We start from the raw sequence: 19,348 nt of genomic DNA on the forward strand, positions 1-19,348 counted from the left end.
GCCGTAGTTCGGCACTAGATCGGAATCACACCGCGATCTGAATCGCCGCGAGTACGACTCCATCAACCGCATTCTAGTAACGCTTCCGCTTAGCGATCTTCAAAGGTATGAAGATGCACTCACCCCTCTTTCGTTGCTGGTCTCTCCATAGGAAGATCTGAATATGCGTAGATTTTTTTTGAATTTATGCTACGTTACCCATCAATTCTTGTGTAAATACATTCATGAAAGACATCCATCTGATTACTATTTGTGTTCGTATTGTTTAAGTTCATCTTCGATACATCTCTATTTGCATGATGATTATGCCCAACCTACGTGAATGTTTTCATCTTAATGTATGCATAGCCTAGTTCCTTGATTATTATTAGTTGCTTCTCCTCACTTTGAAGGTATTTACTATTTTGAAACTTTAATATCCATAATGCCAAGCAAGTAATAGGCATATACTTGGCATGGAAATATCTAGAGATAGACCATCTCGAAAAGGGTATCTAAGTTAGAAGGGATATATTGATAAAATTCTTCGTCGTTTAATATGCATAATGCCAAGAAAGTAAGTACTCTGTTAGCTGCACATTTCGAATTATCATCAGCCTTATGTCCTAAGTCACATGCAGATATTGAGTACATGTCTAGAGTTTCCTATTTAAGTGCAGTCAGTTCACTTATGTATGACATGATTTGTTCTCGTCCGGATTTGTTGTCAGTAGATACATGGCTAATCCTGGAAAAGAGCATTGGAAAACAGTTCAATGGATTTTCAGATACATGCGAGGTATTTCTAATGCTTATTTACAGTTTGAGAAAACTAGAGATGGACTTGTTGGTTTTATTGATTCTGATTTTGCTCGGGATTTGAATAAGAGAAGATCACTCGCGGGTTATGTTTTCATCATTGGTGGTTGTGTTGTGAGTTGGAGAGCAACTTTGCAGTCTATTATGACTTGGTCCACTACTGATGCCGAGTATATGGCTATTTCTGAGTCATGCAAAGAAGCTATCTGGTTGAGTGGTTTGTATATTAAGCTTTGTGCAGATTCATCTTGCCCTACCATATTTTTTGACAGCCAAAGTGCTATATATCTTACAAAGAATCCAATGTATCATGAGAGAGCGAAACACATTGATGTCAGATTTCACTATATTCGAGATGTTGTTGCTAAAGGTGATTTGAAGGTATGCAAGGTAAGTACTCATGATAATCCTGTTAATATGGTGACAAATCCAGCTTTTACCAATAAGTTTGAGCGTTGCTCGGACTTACTTGGTATTTCTCGGTAGTCCTATGGACTTTGACGCACAAGGTGTTTATGCTTATTTGAATGGAGTTCTTTACTTTCTTCGACTACAAAAGGAAATTTGGCTCAAGGTGAAGATTGCTAATTGTGATTCAAATTCTACCGTGTTGGACTAGACGTAGTACAAAAAGTGTGGGCCTTTGCGTTGGTACCGACGCGTACGAGTACAACTTATTTACTTGTTCTCGAATGAATCTTATATATTGCCCCTCATATATGCCCCATGTAGTTGCACCTAAAGACTGTTTGTTGTTTCGTGCTTGTAATATTTCCCCATCAAAGTGATTGCGGCTTCGTGCGTCCATGGTTTTCTCCCGCAAGGGTTTTCACATAAAACCCATGTCTCTCATGTCTCGTTGATCTTGTTTTTATATAACAATATGTACCATATATAATTGAGGGTAAACTAATGAGAACAGACGTTTGGAGGCCGAAATTTTTGAAAAAATCAAATTTTAAAGTTTTTGGTTTTAAAAATATCTAAAAAAATTTGCAAGTAAAGATAGATGTTATGTGTATGTGTGTACAATTTTAGAATGAAATACCTTGAAATACGATCTGCACAAAAAAGACAAATCCATGATCTTGAATGATGAATAGTATCATGTGTTAAAAGCCTTAGATTTGTCTTTATTTGTACAACCCTCATTTCATCGTATTTTTTTCTGAAAATTTACACACATGTATGCTACATACTCACTTATCTTTGTATTTTTTCAGATTTTTTTAAATATAAAAATACGATTTTTATGAAATTTGAATTTCAAGTTTAAAGACCTTCATGAAAGCCGAGCTCCAAAAGCAATTTCCAAAAGCTAATGTGCTACATATCTGTGTACGTATTACTAGATGTCTCCTATCCAATGGCCGGGGATTTATTTGATGTGTCAATTCACTAATGCCAAAAAGCTTAGATTGTTATTTCATTCTCTTGTGATAAAAAGGTACCCTCCTATATTCTAAGGCACGGGACAGATAACAGCACAGTGGAACAACAACAATGAAAGCAGGTACCTTAATCCATACCAAGGCTAACAAAAATAGAAAACTTAAAAGCATTGTGAATTTCCTTCTTTTGATAATGCTACCCACATAGTCGGGGCTCCTATCCGATCATGAAGTTAATAACAAGTAGTCAATTTCCTCACAATTTCTCTACAGCCCGTTGGGCCTTAGATCAAATGCCAACATTCTTCCCCTTGGGCTCAATAACTTTTGTCCATTCTTCATAGGAATGATATACCAGAGTAAGGTGTTACAACCACAAATGAAATGCCATTGAACCGACATACTCATAGCACACATCCTATTTCAAAGTGGAATGTATATCAGTTAATGGAGAGTGGTTATATTAGTGGTCCCATAATTGCAGAATCAAGAGGCTTCCAATAATCCTATGCCGGCTACATGCTCACGAAATATATTGGGTGGTAAGCCTTTAGTGAGCGAATCCGCAAGCATACGTGTCGTACTGACATGCTGAACATTAATAGTTTGATCCTGGATTCTATGCTAAACAACACGATCGATACTTTAGGTCAATGTGCTGCCACCAAGAACCCCTCAACCCCCACCTGACACATATCGTTGTGAAGAGCTAGTTTTTTCTTCTGTGTTAAAAATGGGCTTTCAACTCAAATAGAACAATTCAGTGGAAAAATAACAAAAATAGAACAATTGAGAAATTGGGAAAAGTGTGGGAACCTGACATACCAAATAATGTATGGACTACCCTAAAAATCATGTATGGACTCACATTTTTGTGGCCCGTGTAAAAAAATGTCTTGTGAAAAGCCTTTTTTAACACCGAAATTTGTCTTTTTCACGCTTGACACACAAATTATCGGTTCTTAGCGAAATGACTTTGTGAGTACATACAATGTCAAGGCGTACGCGTGAAACATATTGACAGAATTTTGTGACATTCCAAAATACATTTAAAACACATTTTAAAACCAGGCGCATACGCTCGTCGGTGCCAAAACGCCCATCTCATGTACTACTCTACAAGACTACAAGATTGTTTAGCTACGAGGAGTGAAGTATGATGAGGAGAAACTATCACATGGGCACATAGTTTTGATGAAAACCGTGTGAAAATGATGCTTTGAAGTTTTGAAAATATGAGATGTTAAGTGTGATGTTGTATTAGCATGTAAAATTTTCACGTTCAAATGCATTACCATTTATGACATTTATGAGGTTAAATAAACAAAATGATCATTGCATTGTGTCGAACAATAAATATCACTATTCAATGTTGAATTTGTTCTTTTTCATAGCTTGTGTAATATGTTTGGACATGAAGTTTCGCATGGCAATAGAACATCACCCTCTTAATTTTCTGTTTTTAGCAAACTTGTTTGAAACTTCTAGACAACGTTTTCGTGAAGTTCTTTTGAAAACTTAGATTTTTAGGGGGGGGGCGAACTGCACCTGAATATATTCAATCAATTTTTTCTAGAAGCCTCGCGGCTTCATACAAGATAGGTTCAAGTAAAACGGAGTACACGGTGAGAAACAAGAGAAGAGACACAGCCGCCCGCGTGCGCACCAACACACACAACTGAACCCTTGAAAGACCTGCCAAGGAAAAGGCACAAAGCGAGAAGAAGGTCTTTCGACAATCCAAAGCCGGACGCACCATCATCACCAACCACCATCACAAATCTGAGAAAGACCTCAACTTACATGTTCATCTGACCAAGCAAGGAGAAGATTCTTGAACGTTAGCCATCTAGTCGCCACCCAACAAGTGCAAAGGTAGAGGTGTCATATGGGAACGAGGTCATCTGTTGAGTAGGACAACAACTCGGCTAACCTGGCATTGGATGAAAATCAGACCCATTTCGACGTATGGCTGCGCCAAGATCTCGCAGACAGAGCACCACTCCTCACCAACAACACACACCCCACCATCGACCCCAAATTGTCCATACCACCACCGCCGCCAAACACACACCATCATCCGATCCCACGCGAACCTGGAACATGGATTTCCATGGAGTTTTGGAGGGGCAACCATGATGACAACGCCGCCTCCAAGGAGGTTCACAGCGTCCGCAAGCGTTGTCGTCGCCAGCAGGAGTAGGAAGAAGGGCCACTGCAGCCCGCCGCCACACATGACCAGATCCGAGCCACTACAGGTCAGATCTGACATGATCCAACTTGCCCCCGCCGCTCCCCACCGGATCTGAGCCAAGTCGAAGTCGACAGGAATGCCGCCCATGCCAGCTCTACCAGAATGCAACATCACACATCCAGAGAAGACGGTGGCGCCGCTTGGAAGGGCGAGCACACCGCCCCACACCTCAGAGAGCAACCTCCGCCGGACCCCTCCGAGCCGAAACCAACAACGATCAATGGGAATATCCCGACGCACACCGGGCGCCAACGGTAGGGAGATGCCGGTTCGGGGGAAGGCCAGCAAGAGGGAGCCACAAAGTGCATCCACCCCATCGTCCCCAACCATCACCACCTGAAGGAGACGCACGCCAAAGTCACGCTGTGTCACCCACCGCCACACATGGCCCCCCTGCTCGAGCGCTCTACACAGGGAACGACAGACCACCGCCACCAGATGCGGACGGGCTTTGGGCGGCAGGAGTTATTGGCGGTGTGGGAACTTGGGTTTTATGCATAGTTTTGTAAAGCGAACCAGAAATCGAACAGGAAAGGTCGTCGGTTCAGGTTTTTACCGGTCGAACCGCCGGTTCATCGGTTCGATTGTCGGTTTTTTAAGCAAAAATATAATAAATGTTGAGTAATATATGTGCTAATATAGTGTGAAACAATGATCTAATAAAATTATTTTCATGTAGTGAACAACAAAGTAGCATAACCGAGTTGGTTATAGGACCGTAGGCAGGCCTCGCGTATTGCTCACATGACGTGAGATTGAGTTCCACTTTTTTCAATTTCTATTAAAAAATATTTTCTCGGTTTAGTGGTCCGACAGAACGGTCTTATTAGCTCAAAAACCCGATGAGGTTGTTGGTTTCGGGTTTTTCCGGTCCATTGTCCGGTTTTTTAAACTAGGGTTTTATGTGATATTCTCTCATGTGATGAGGAGTAGTTGATCATAGCGCGGAAAGGAGGGGACGAAGCAGAGAAGCACGCCGTTAGGAAGTACCCGGAGGGGGTTTGTACTAGAGGAACAAATCTTCTACAGAAAAACGAGGTAAGCTCATACTAGTACGGCACATCATGAAAAACAGTCAATTTCTCAACCGAATTACTACGAATAGTGTTCAGTCGTTTCAGACGTTTATTTTCTCAATCATACTTTTAAACCCTGAATTCGTAGAGGTCGACCGGAATGAACCCTCAAGTCAAAATCCCGGTCGATTGTATTCTAAACTATGCAATCCCGGTCTAAATCAAACCTTCTGGCCATTTTCCAAACAGGGATTGTCGATGTGGCACATGATGACCGGGATTGGGCCGGCCTAGTTCATGGAAGCGCGTTTTTTCGTTCGTTTTTTTGTTTTTCTTTTCTGTTTTTTCCTTTCATTTTATGTTTTCCTTCCGTTTTTATTTTTAATTTTTGTTTTTTGTTCTTTTATCCTTTCATTTAAATTTATCTTTTTTGCTTTTATTTTCTGGTTCTTTTTTCCTTTCGCTTTTTTTTCCTTTTTCTTTTCTTGTTCTTTTTCCTTCCTTTTTTTGGGTTCTTTTTTGCTTTCATTTAAATTTATCTTTTTGGTTTTTCTTTTCTGGTTTTTTCCTTTTCTCTTTCTTTTCTTTTTCTTTTTTCCTTCCGTTCTTATTTTTGTTTTTTGTATTTTTGGTTGTGATAGTCATATAACTTGCATCTGATGTGCAGTTTACTGCTAGATCTTTCAAAATACATTTTTTTTATCTGCTAACTTGTGAATTGGTGCAAATACGGCCAGTCCTCCTGATTGCCCGCGTATTCGACGCTGGTGTGGCATGCCACACATGCAGGTGTCCGCTGTCAGCCTCCACCATTATGGAGCGACGCTCGCATGGTTTCTGTTACAAACTGACTGAACTGTACGATGATTAGTGAACCCTTATTAGGACGTAATTAATCAGTTATTAATCTAAACGCCGTACGGACGCATCCGTTCGCACATGCATCTTTTTGTACAGACGTCTTTTGCTTTGCGTCCAAAATCCTTGTATAAATATTCCGATCAATCAATGAAAGAGATCATTCGCACAAACACTTTCTGTTTTCACTTTTACACGTTATCAAGCACTGTCTCTACCAAAAGAGTCATCACAGAACAGAGAGAAGACAAGAGAAAGGTGAGAACAATGGCAGGAGACTTGTCTTCCCTCCCTTTTGCCTTCGCACGCTTTATCCAGAAGGAGACATACCACCGTCGCTTTCCTCGCGCTCAGGACCACCAAGCCACCCATCGCCGTCGTGGACTTGGAGGATCCAGTGGCCCTCGACGCACCTTCTTCGCGAGGAAGAACCGCCGCCATGCCCGCTCCCGTCGTGGTCGCCACGGCCCTGCACCGCCAGTGCAGCAAGCAGGACCGGGCACCCACGATGTGCCCGCCGAGATGGTCGCTCCGGCGCCTCCAGCGCCGGCCTTTGTTGCCCCTGCTACCGGCTGGCTTCTCGCTGGACCGTCGGCGCCGTTTCTTCGCGAGGAAGACGCTGGACTGGTTCCACCGCCAACGCCGCCGTACTACCGCGGCCTACACGAGACCGCTCCAAACCTGCATGCACAACTTCCAACACCGACTCCATCAGACGAGGATCCGATGCACTTCTTCCCCCTGGCTATGGCCCGATTTCGAACGGGGATTGGGAAGTGGTGCCAACGGAGGAGGAAGAGCAGTGGCTCACCGGTATGAAGACCGAGCCCATGGCTCCGGCGACGGCGGACGCGACCACTGCCCCCATCCTCGACCTCAACACAGCCGCAGGCGTGCAGATCGAGGGGGCGGCTTCGTCTTCCACGCCACCGACCGCTCCTGGACCAGCAACTCCACCGCCGGAAGCCCGCCGCATCCTCCGCCGCCCTGGAGAGGACCCGCCCCGGCCTGAGCTCCGGCTCGTGGGCTCCGGCGGGCCTCAACCTCCTCGGCTACCCCGCGGGAGGATACTCCCTCCTCTGAATAGGGCCGCCTCGCGACTGCGGTGGTGGCCGGGTGCTGCGGCTGCTGCCATGGGGAGAGGAGGCCGGCGTGGTGAGGTGGGGAAGAGTGGAGAGGTGGGGATCGTGGAGCAGTGAGATGTGGGAAGAGTGGGGATGCGGGAGAAGTGGGGATACGGGAGAGACGAGCGGCGCCGAGGGGAAACCCTAGCGTGTGCGCTTCGCCTCTTATCCTCTCCCTCTCTCTCGATGGTTCTCTGGGCCAGGCCCCCTTTTCCCTCCCTGTCGCCGCTAAGGGCCGAACCCCCCCTATTTTTCTCTCTGTGTCGGTGCTAAAGAATGGGCTGCTAGTGTTTTGGCCCAACAGGCCAACATCCGAAAAAAAGAGGGTGCTGATGTTTTGGCACTTCCATCAGGAAAAAGTCCATACACACATATATTGCATAGCAGCCTTGTTTTCTTTTTTCTTTTAGTGTGATATATTATTGTATTTGAACCTCAGTTTATACTCTGTCTCTGTTGTATTAGCAATTTGTATATACTTAGACTATGTATCGTCTAAAAATAAATAAAGTCTCAGACTATGTGTACATATTCTATATGATTGCCTCAACATTTTTTATTTTTTTAGAATATGTAATTCTCAAGTACAACAATTTATTTTCACATTTGAATTTTGGGAATCACAAGATAGATGAGGCATCTACTGCACTTTGCAAATTATCCTCATCACTAAAAGAATATCTCAAGCGTCCTGATTGGCCTAAATGGAAGGAAGCAATTGAGGCAGAATTGCACTCGCTCAACCAAAGAGAGGTATTTTCCTCAGTAATACCTACTCCTCAAAATGTCTTCCCTGTGGGAGCAAAATGGGTTTTTGTTCGAAAAAGGAATGAAAACAATGAGGTGGTGAGATACAAAGCGAGGCTTGTAGCACAAGGGTTCACGCAGAGACCCGACATCGATTACAATGATACATACTCTCCTGTTATGAGTGGAATAACGTTTCTATACTTAATATCTATGGCAGTACAAATGAGTTTATCTATGCAGTTGATGGATGTAGTGAGAGCATACTTATATGGGTCACTCAAATCGGACATATATATGAAAGTCCTTGAAGGACTTAAAATGCCGAATCCAAAAGCAAATCGCAACGCATATTGTGTAAAATTACAGAAGTCGCTATATGGCTTAAAACAGTCGGGTAGAATGTGGTATAACCGACTAAGTGAGTTCCTTATTGAGAAAGGCTACTCAAATAATGATGATTGCCCTTGTGTATTTATAAAGAAGTCCTCAAATGGGTTTTGCATCATCTCAGTGTACGTTGATGACCTCAATATCATTGGAAGTACACCTGATATCGAAGAAGCACGCAATCATCTAATGGCGGAATTTGAGATGAAAGATTTGGGAAAAACCAAATTCTGCTTAGGCTTACAGCTTGAGCACCTTTCCTCAGGAATTTTAGTATACCAACTTGCCTATATTCAAAAGGTTTTGGAAAAATTTGATATGGATAAATCATATCCAATCAAAACACCCATGGTTGTCAGATCCCTTGATATGAATAAAGATCCTTTTAGACCTCAGGATAATGACGAAGAGATATTGGGACCTGAGTTCCCATATCTCAGTGCCATTGGTGCGCTAATGCACCTTGCAAATTGCACCAGGCCTGATATTGCATTTGCGGTAAATTTACTAGCTAGACATAGCGTTGCTCCAACAAAGCGTCATTGGACGGGAGTAAAGAATATCTTTAGATATTTACATGGCACAAAAGATCTTGGATTATTCTATCAGAAAAACCAAGATATGACTATGGTAGGATATGGTGACGCTGGCTATCTATCTGATCCTCACAATGCCAGGTCACAGACAGGTTTCGTATTCTTATATGGTGGAACTGCTTTTTCGTGGAAGTCAACAAAACAGACTCTCGTAGCAACCTCCACTAATCATTCTAAAATTATTGCATTATTTGAAGCATCAAAAGAATATGTATGGCTTCGCAGGATGATTAACCACATTCAAACAACATGTGGTGTTGGTTCATTAGGATCACCAACTATTATTTATGAAGATAATGCAGCTTGTATTGCTCAAATGCAAATGGGTTATATAAAAAGCAATATCACAAAACACATTTCTCCTAAATTGTTCTATCCTCGTGAATTACAGAAAAATGGAGAAATTGATATTTTGCAAACTAAATCATGTGACAATCTAGCAGATCTGTTCACAAAGTCTTTACCGAATTCAACATTTCAGAAATACATTCATGGAATTGGTATGAGACGACTTCGTGATTTGAAAAGTTCAGGGAGAGAAATCTCCTGAAAATATAACCCTTTTAATTATCATCAGGTAATGAGTATTGTACTCTTTTTCTTTATGAGTTTTTCCGACAGGTTTCTCATAAAAGGTTTTTAACGAGACAATTAAATACAAGCATTGATGCATGCCATATCATATTTCTCCTTATATTTTTTCTACTAGGTTTTAAAGGAGTTTTTCATGGCACATCTCATTGCACTCTTTTGATTATGAGTTTCTTCAAAATTTTCTCTCATAATGTTTTTAATGAGGCAATATCTTCATTAAGATCATATGCTATACTTTCTATTTTTCCTATGAAGGTTTTTGAAGGAAAGTATCTAAAGCATATTTATTGTTCTCTAAAACTCACTAATAATTTTCTCCTTCTTTGAAGGTTTTTCTCATATGAATTATCAAGAGACAATAATCACTATATGTTGTATCATTTTCTCCTTATCATTTTTTCCACTGGGTTTAAAGGAGTTTTAACAACATATCTATACATTTCTCCTCATATTTTTTCCTACAGGGTTTTTGGGGGAGAATCTCAAGAATAGACTGATGAATATACAAGGAGTTTTCAATAATGGATTACTCAAGATGACGTTGTACAAGGGGGAGTGTTACGAACCGACTAAACTGGACGATGATTAGTGAACCGTCATTAGGACATAATTAGTCAGTTATTAGTCTAAACGCCGTACGGACGCGTCCGTCCGTACATGCACCTTTTTGTACAGACGCCTTTTGCTTTGCGTCCCAAATCCTTGTATAAATATTCCGATCAATCAATGAAAGAGATCATTCGCACAAACACTTTCTGTTTTCACTTTGGCGACGCGCGCGACGGCGGTGAGCTGATGGCCGCGCCCATCGCGGGTCGTTGAATAGGATGGAAGGGAGCGTCGACAGGGCAGGGGAGGAAGCGACGGCCCCCTCATCGTGGCCGTCGCGGTAGACGAGCATGGCGGGCGTGCGGCTGAGAGAGGACGGGGACGGGGGCGAGGACGAGACGAGGTGGGGCGCGAGGCGAGAGAGGAGGCGGCTGCGACGGAGGCGATCAACGATGGCGTTGCAGGCATCGAGGAGCGCGGCCCAACAAATTTTAAATGAAAAAAAAAAACTAAAGTGGACGGCCGATCAGGATTACATAATTCGAGAGACGATCGACCGGAATTTCGACTTGGGGTTCATTCCACCCGTTCATTACAAATTCAAGGTTTAAAATGACCTTTTTCCGTGCAACCAAAATCCAGTCAAGAAAACGCGACCTCTCCGGCGTCCGGTCGCTCCTCCTCCACGATTATCGGCTCGCCCGCGAGCACGGCGGGCGCCACCAGCGCGAGCGTGTTGGTGTGCGCGGTGTACTCCGCGCCGTCCCACGGTTTCTCCTCCTCTTCCTCTTCTTCTTCCTCCTCTTCAGCCACCGGCACCCTGACCTCGCGCCGCCGCCGCGTCCCCACGTCGAACGCCACCAGCCGCCTGCCGGCCAGCGCCACCACCTCCAGCTCCGCGCCCTGGAACCCCAGGAGCCGCACGCCGTCGTCCAGCCGCACCACCGCCCTCTCCACGATGAAGGAAGACTGAGCGACCAGCTCATGCCCGCTCGCGTCGTCGTTCTCGTGCCCCGGGAGCTTTAGGCGCCGACGTGGCAGCAGCTCCGCGACAGACACTCTCAAGCCGGCCTCCTCCCAGCTCCCATCCTCGTGAAGCCGGAACACGGCGACGCTGTTGCCATCACGCACGGCGCAGTGGAGCTTGCCCGCAGCCGAGCCGATCTCCCACATGCCGCTGTCGCCGGGGCAGAGCACCATCTCGACGCGCCCGGTCAGCAGGCTGTACCCGACCGCAGTGCCGACGCTCGTCCGCCACCACGCCGTCTGGCCGGCCGCCACGCCCGACGCAGCGACGAGCCCTTCGGCTGGCACGACCGCGTCGGTGGCCCGCCACGCGCCCGTCCCGGACGTGAACACCAGGAAGCAGTATGCGCCGGAGCCCGGCGCGCACTCGGCGGCGCAGACGAGCGCGTAGTCGCCGCGGAAATTGTACGGCGTCGCGTCGAAGAGGACGACGATCGTGGGGCGCGGCCAGGTCCGGCACGGCGGGGGCGGGACGGGCGCCCAGGACGCGGTGGCCGGGTTGCACACGAAGAAGGCGTCGTCGGCGGGCGAGTAGCAGCACGCGACCCCGTGCGACGACGAAAGCACGGTGACCTCCTCCGAGGCCGGGGCGAAGGCGAGCGTCGGGGACGGCACAGCATCGTCGGACCCGTCGAACGGGAGGAACCCGACCGAGGGGACGAAGATCCCCGACATCCGGCGAGGGGCGGCCGCGTGCGCCACAGCGAAGAGCGGGGACGCGAGCCGGCGCTCCCAGGACGGGTGCACGAGGCGGAGGCGCGCGGCGGCCGCCGGCGGGAGGTGCACCAGGGCGTGCTCGCGCAGCACGTCGGAGAGCGGCGCCGCCCGGACGGCGTTCACGCGGCTCCGCAGCCGGCGCCTCGACGGCTGCCGGCGCGCCCGCAGGTCATCGCTGGTCGACGCGTCGCCGGAGTGCATGGCTGGACAGCAGACGGCCGGTGCCCGCGCGCGCTGCCGTGTCTTGTGCTCCTCCGCGGCGGATGTTACGAGCAGGGCAGATCGAGACCAACGCGTGCGGCTTCGTGGCAAGTTCGCAGCTTCGCTTTTCGTCGCGGCGAAGGCATCCGCCGGGGAGAGGAATCGACCGGCTTCTTCTCGGTGCGCGACTTGGCTGACGCGACCCACGAGTCAATGCGCAAGTCGTGTTGGTAATTTCCTTTCCATATTATATACTGTAGTAGTATATAGGAGTATGTCTATCTTATCTTATCTACGGCGTAGGGCAAAGCTGCGCAGCGCAACGGTGCGTCGCCATGGCTGGGTTTTGGACTTGCCGTGGCATCCGGGGAGACTGGGAGGAACAAGACGGGGGTTTTAAAATCGAATTAGCCGTGGCATCTGCTGCTGATATTATACGAAATCGGTTAACCTCCCCGATTTTATCGATCAGCTTGCATAAAAATCGCCAATACATTGTCGTATTACTTACAGTTCCTTAATTAGCATTTCTTTTGTATTTTTTGTTGTTGTTATAATTATTAATTAGCGTCTCCAATTGCTGTACAGTACGAGTCGTGCCCGATGGCACGAAAAGTGACTCCGAGGATCTCACGACGACAAAAAGGTGAAGAATGTGGGAAACCATCTCACGAGTAACCTGCATGGACTAGTAGAGGAAACACGCGTTGACCATGTTGACCACAAATCCGGAACCCCTCTTGGTCGATCTCCTGCAAGAGATATGTTGGGTAACTCGGCCCAGCCCGTGGCTTCCCCTCTTTTTGTTGGGTATTTATTCCTTAACCCTATACTCTTATATAAATAGAGGAGATAATCATTCTAATAGAGATCATCATTAATAAAAAAAAAATATTTTTTTTGTTTTTTTGACTTCTTGTGTGATTGTCAACGACGTTGCTACGTTCCGCAATCTTGGACCGGATTCGTTGGCAGGAGTTGCGGACACGTTATCAGCACGCTCCACGAACTCTTCATCGAGCCCGCGTCAAGCCTGCATCAAGCAGGCTCTCGTGGATCACACGGAGGTATTGATAAGATCCGACCCTTCTCTTTGTAAAAATGGATTCATCATGTTATGACGTTTTTGTTTTTGGGCTTAGTTTATTTTTCGAATTTAATCTACCTATGATGTGGATTTCTCTCTCAAGAACTCGCCGACGAACATGTCGCCGATCAATGTCGATGTTCTTGATTCAAGAGAGACTTGTTGACTACACCCTAGGGAGATGGTGATTACACTTACTCCACATGAGCACGACACCGCCGCGATGTACCGGATGTACACGCGTTGTGACATCCCGTTGACGCACGATCTGTTTTCTCGAGCTGCTAGAGTGTCGCCCTCGTCACCGTGGCCCTGCTGGCCATGACCGCGGCGTGCTGCCGCGCCTCGTCGCCCGCTACGCCGCCGATCCTCGCAAGCTGCCCCCTTGCGCCGCCGCGCTCGTCGCGTGCTCCGGCTGAGCCCCGCTGGCCTCAGCCCGGCCGCAGCACCCCTTGCGTCGTCGTGCTCGCCGCAAGCTCCGGATGAGCCCCGCTCGCCTCGGGCCGGCCGCAGCGCCCCTTACGCCGCCATGAGCTTCTCGAGTCGGCCGCTGGCCTGGCCGAGCCCGCCGCTTGCGCCAGCCGCCTGGCGGAGCCAGCCGCTGGCCTGGCCTAGCCCGCCGCTCGCGCTGGCCGCCCGCCTCGCTCGCGTCGGTTGCCCGCAGCCGCTCGCCCTGGTCGCTGGCCTCGGCCGCCCCGGGCCACCGCGCCTCCATGCTGACGGCCCTAGGGGAAACCCTAGCGTTGCCCAGAGCCTAGGCCGGCCGGCTGGGCCTCAACCACGTTTTTCGTTTTGGGCCCTCCTGGCTCTAAAAAAAATGCGTGCACCGGGCTGGCAGCTCCTCTTGGGCATTGGACCAGTCAGTTTTTTCTTTAAAAAACGTACTTTAGGCTTAAAATACCTTCGAAATTTATTTTTAGCCTAGTTTTGTATGTACTAGATGCGCTTAAACATGCTATCTCATTCAACATGATTTTATTATATGTTTTTACTGCTATAGATTAATTGTTTAACACTTTTAATCATTAGATAAATCATTTAATAAAATGTATTAAATAATGAAACGTCATTTTTATTGACTAAGTTTATCTACATCGCATTTATGTAAAAGATTACCTGTTGTAATCTCATTATTTTTACATAAATTGCAGATGGTCGGAATCGTCAACAAGGAGTTTCCTGAGTTGGCCCAAACAAGGCTAAACTACGTGACGTGGTCTTCGGACTGCGAGACCTGGTTCGAGGGCAATAACCTTCTAAGGGCGATCGGTAAGGGGACCCTCCTGGCCCCCACTGACCCCAAGTTCGCACCAGAAAATGCCAAAGCTCTGAATTTCCTCCGTCATCACCTCTGCCCAACTCTGAAAGACGAGTATATGGTTGAGCGGAGTGCTTTTGGCCTTTCAACCGCACTTAAGCAGCAGTTTGAAAGGGTGAAGTACACCGTCAAGCCATGTGCAGAGGCGGAGTGGATCCGTCTGAGGTTCGCAGACTTCAAGACGATTGAGGAGTCCAATTCGGCGCTGCACCGGATTTGTACAACTCTTCAGCTGTGTGGTACTAAGGTTACCGGCAGTTAGAAGATTAAGAAAACCCTATCCACATTCCATCCTGACGCGGTCCAGTCCTCACGAAACTATCGTCAGGGGAACTACACGAGGTATTCAGAGCTGATCGACATTCTCCAGGTGATAGAGGCGCATGACGAGGTTCTGAAGAAGAACTTTGTCGTGCAACCACTTGGGGGGAGTTCTCGTCAGGAGGTGAACGCCTAAGCATTGTTGGAAATTGCTTCAACATAGCCAAAAGTGGGAGTTGATTGATAAAAAAACCACCAAAGAGAGGCTCACTCACCGAGATGGATGATGATGCCCAAGAAACAAGAACAAGCCGGATGGAAACAAGAAGGCCAAGGACAAGATCAAGAGGGAATCGGAGGCATCATGCTTGCGTGATAAGATAGATATGATGGCGCAATCAAATGAGGTGTTGGTGGTCAAGATATTAGAGGCAAAGGAGTTGGCCGAGAAGAAAGCGCTAGAGAAGTAAGAAAAGTGGCTCTTGCTCAAGGATGATGGGTTTGCGCAAGGCCGCCATTGAGGAGAGGAAAGCCTTTGCCGAGGAGAACAAAAAACTTCGCCAAGCTTCTTGCGGAGGAGAACAACATCATGACTAACCGTAATGAAATGAATGACATCACCAAAGAATGGATTGATATGGCAAGGAGAGAAATCTTGAAGAGAAGGATGATGGACGCAAGGTCTAATGGCTTCGGAGCCCGTGGGAACGGGTGGCGGTGGTGGAGAGTGATGATCTTGACAATGATGACCACCGAGGTGAGGGTGGCTTTTGCGTGAGGTTCTTTTGTGGTTGTGGAGAGCAAGAACGCCGACGAAGATTGTGCTGAAGAGGGTGGTTGCTTTTGCATGGCGTTCTTTAACGTTTTGACCGAAAACTATGGTTTTAATTTGTGCCTAAACAATGTTTGCTTGTTCAAATTTGCCGCCAATCATCGAAATTGATGTCAAATCATGAAACTTGATTTTTTTTACAGTTTACGGGCTGGCGCGTGCGTGGCAGAACAGACCCCGCATCGCAGAACTGTAAAACAGAATATTAGTTCCGCAATGCGGGGTCTGTTCTACCGCGGCCCGCGTCAACCCGCCGGAACCCTTTTTCGCGACCTGTAAACTGATACGTCTCCAACGTATCTATAATTTTTGATGGTTCCATGCTATTATCTTGTCAACTTTGGATGTTTTGTTTGCATGATTATGCTATTTTATATCTCTTTTGGGACTAACCTATTAACTCAGTGCCAAGTGTCAGTTCCTATTTTTTCGTGTTTTTGACCCTTTTCATAGAAGAATATTAAACGGAGTCCAAACGGAATAAAACCTTCGGAAAGATTTTTTCCGTAACAGAAGATACGCACGGAACTTGAGAACCAAGGCAAAGGACTCCGGGGGAGGCCACAAGCCCCCTAGCCGCGACCTGGGGGGCGCCTACCAGGCTTGTGGCCCCCCGTGGCTCATTTTCCCTACTTCTTCCGCCTATAAATTCCCTAAAAATCCAAAACTGCTAGAGAGAGCCACGAAAATACTTTTCCGCCGCCGCAAGCTTTTGTCTCCGCAAGATTCCATCCCGGGCATGTTCTGGTGCCCTGCCGGAGGGGGATTCAGGCATGGAGGGTTTCTTCATCAACACCATTGCCTCTCCGTTGATGCGTGAGTAGTTCACCACAGACCTTCAGGTCCATAGCTAGTAGGTAGATGGCTTCTTCTCTCTCTTGGATCTTCAATACAAAGTTCTCCATGATCTTCATGGAGATCTATCCGATGTAATCTCCTTTTGCGGTGTGTTTGTCGAGATCCATTGAATTGTGGATTTATGATCAGATTATCTATGAATATTATTTGAGTTTCCTCTGATCTCTTATATGCATGATTTCGTATCCTTGTAATTCTCTTCGAGTTGTGGGTTTTGTTTGGCCAACTTGATCTATAATTCTTGCAATGGGAGAATTGCTTGGTTTTGGGTTCATACCGTGCGGTGTCCTCACCCTGTGACAGAAGGGTTAGTGAGGCACGGATCATGTTGTTGCCATCAAGGGTAAAAAGATGGAGTTTATATCCGTTGCATGAATTTATCCCTGTACATCATGTCATCTTGCTTAAGGCGTTACTCTGTTTGTTATGAACTCAATACACTAGATGCATGCTGGATAGCGGTCGATGTGTGGAGCAATAGTAGTAGATGCAGACAGTATCGGTCTACTTGTCTCGGACATAATGCCTATATGTATGATCATTGCCTTAGATATCATCATGACTTTGCACAGTTCTATCAATTGCTCGACGGTAATTCGTTCACCCACCGTAATACTTGCTATCATGAGAGAAGACTCTAGTGAACACTATGGCCCCTGGGTCTACTTCACTTCATATTTTCAGCTCTACACTTTTAATTTGTTGCACTTTCCACCTTCAGATCTCATCTTGCAATTAATCGTGAAGGGATTGACAACCCCTTCATAACGTTGGGTGCAAGTTTGTTTGTTTTTGCGCAGGTACATTGGTGACTTGTCTTGATACTCCTACTAGATTGATACCTTGGTTCCCAAACTGACGGACATACTTACTGCTACTGTGCCATCACCCTTTCCTCTTCAAGGGAAAAACCAACGCAAGCTCAAGAGGTAGCAAGAAGAATTTCTGGCGCCGTTGTCGGGGAGTATCATGTCAAGAATAGTCTCCCTTCAACGTGTCAATTTCTGGCACCGGGGACTATTCTAAGTGAAGATTATCCAAGTAACCTTCGCAAACTCATCTCTTGCATTTAGTTTTTTGCCTTTTGCCTCTCGTTTTTCACTCCCCCACTTGTGAAAAACAAAATTTACAAAAATATTTGCTTTTTCCGTTCGCCCTTTTCTTTCGCTTGCTCTCTGTTCGCTTGTGTGCTTGTCTGCTTGCTGAAGTCACTGTGACTGAAAACACCAAATTGTGTGACTTCTCGAATACTAATAATAATGATTTTATTAGTACTCCGATTGCTCCCGCCACTCGTGCGGAATCATATGAAATCAATGCCGCTTTGCTGAATCTTGTTATGAAAGAGCAATTTTCTGGCCTTCCTAGCGAAGATGCCGCATCCCATCTTAATACCTTCATTGAGTTATGCGATATGCAAAATAAGACAGATGTGGATAATGATGTGATTAAATTTAAGCTATTCCCGTTCTCATTACGAGATCGAGCAAAAACTTGGTTTTCATCTTTATCCCAAAATAGCATTGATTCTTGGAACAAGTGTAAAGATGGTTATATATTCAAGAATTTTCCATCGGCTAAGATTATCTCTCTCCGTAATGATATCATGAATTTTAAGCAACTAGATCATGAACATGTTGCACAATCTTGGGAGAGAATGAAATTGATGATTAGAAATTGTCCCGCTCATGGCTTGAGTCTTTGGATGATTATACGAATCTTCTATGCTGGTTTGAATTTTGCTTCTAGAAATATCTTGGATTCCGCCTCCGGTGGAACTTTCATGGAAATCACAGTAGGAGAAGCCACAAAACTTCTAGACAACATCATGACAAACTATTCTCAATGGCACACTAAAAGGTCACCTACTAGTAAAAAAGTGCATGCTATAAAAGAAATTAACTCTTTGAGTGCTAAGATGGATGAGTTAATGAAATTGTTTGCTAGTAAAGGTGCTCCTCTACGAAGGGCCTATCTATTTACTTTATGTAATTTATTATTTTTAATTTGAGTCTCCATCTTCTCTTATAAAGCGCCAACTAAATAACACTATTATCATACTTGAGCATTGGATGTAGCTAATATTTGGGCGTGTTGCATGAATGGATCAATGATGGAGCATGATGGACTAGGGATTGCATTATTTAGCGTTGATATTAGAAAGACTTGGTTGCTTGTTGATATGCTTGAGTATTGAAGTTTTCATGTCAAATTATAGACTATTGCTTTGAATCATCTACAAGTCCATATGTCCATGCTAAAAACAAAATAATGATGAACATGATATGTAGCATTCCACATCAAAAATTCCATTTTCAATTGCTACTTTATCATGACGAGTTTTATAAGAAAAAATTGTTGTTATGATGCTAGGAAAAGTGATTGAAATTATCATTGATCAAACTCATGCACTATGTTAGCATTCACACCTCCTAAATTATTTCTTTTATCATTTACCTACTCGAGAACGAGTATGAATTAAGCTTGGGGATGCTGATACGTCTCCAACGTATCAATGATTTATGAAGTATTCATGCCATGCTTGCCTACGTTTACAATACTTTTGTATGGTTTTGATGCACTTTATATGATTTATTTAGAACTAACCCAAACTCACGTTGTTTTCAACAGAACTACCGTGCTGTTTTTTTTTAAGAAATAACATTTCTCCAAATGCAACGAAACTTTTCTATGATTTTTTGGAACAAAAGAGGCACTATAAGATTCATGG

At 45.6% G+C, this 19,348-nt stretch overlaps 1 protein-coding gene across 1 annotated transcript; it reads right to left on the reverse strand.

Annotated features, from left to right (window-relative positions):
- Positions 1-10,806: 10,806 nt before the first annotated feature.
- Positions 10,807-12,491, reverse strand: LOC123398552. The gene has a single exon (XM_045093010.1). It carries the CDS (start codon positions 12,259-12,261, stop codon positions 10,960-10,962), a length of 1,302 nt encoding a protein of 433 aa, XP_044948945.1. The 5' UTR covers positions 12,262-12,491; the 3' UTR covers positions 10,807-10,959.
- Positions 12,492-19,348: the final 6,857 nt, after the last annotated feature.

Source organism: Hordeum vulgare, chromosome 5H (genome assembly GCF_904849725.1).
Source record: "Hordeum vulgare subsp. vulgare chromosome 5H, MorexV3_pseudomolecules_assembly, whole genome shotgun sequence".
Classification (NCBI taxonomy): Eukaryota; Viridiplantae; Streptophyta; class Magnoliopsida; order Poales; family Poaceae; genus Hordeum; species Hordeum vulgare.

What these genes read in the sequence shown, in the direction of transcription:
- LOC123398552 (XM_045093010.1), bottom strand. Translation starts at nt 12,261, where the DNA reads ATGCACTCCGGCGACGCGTCGACCAGCGATGACCTGCGGGCGCGCCGG.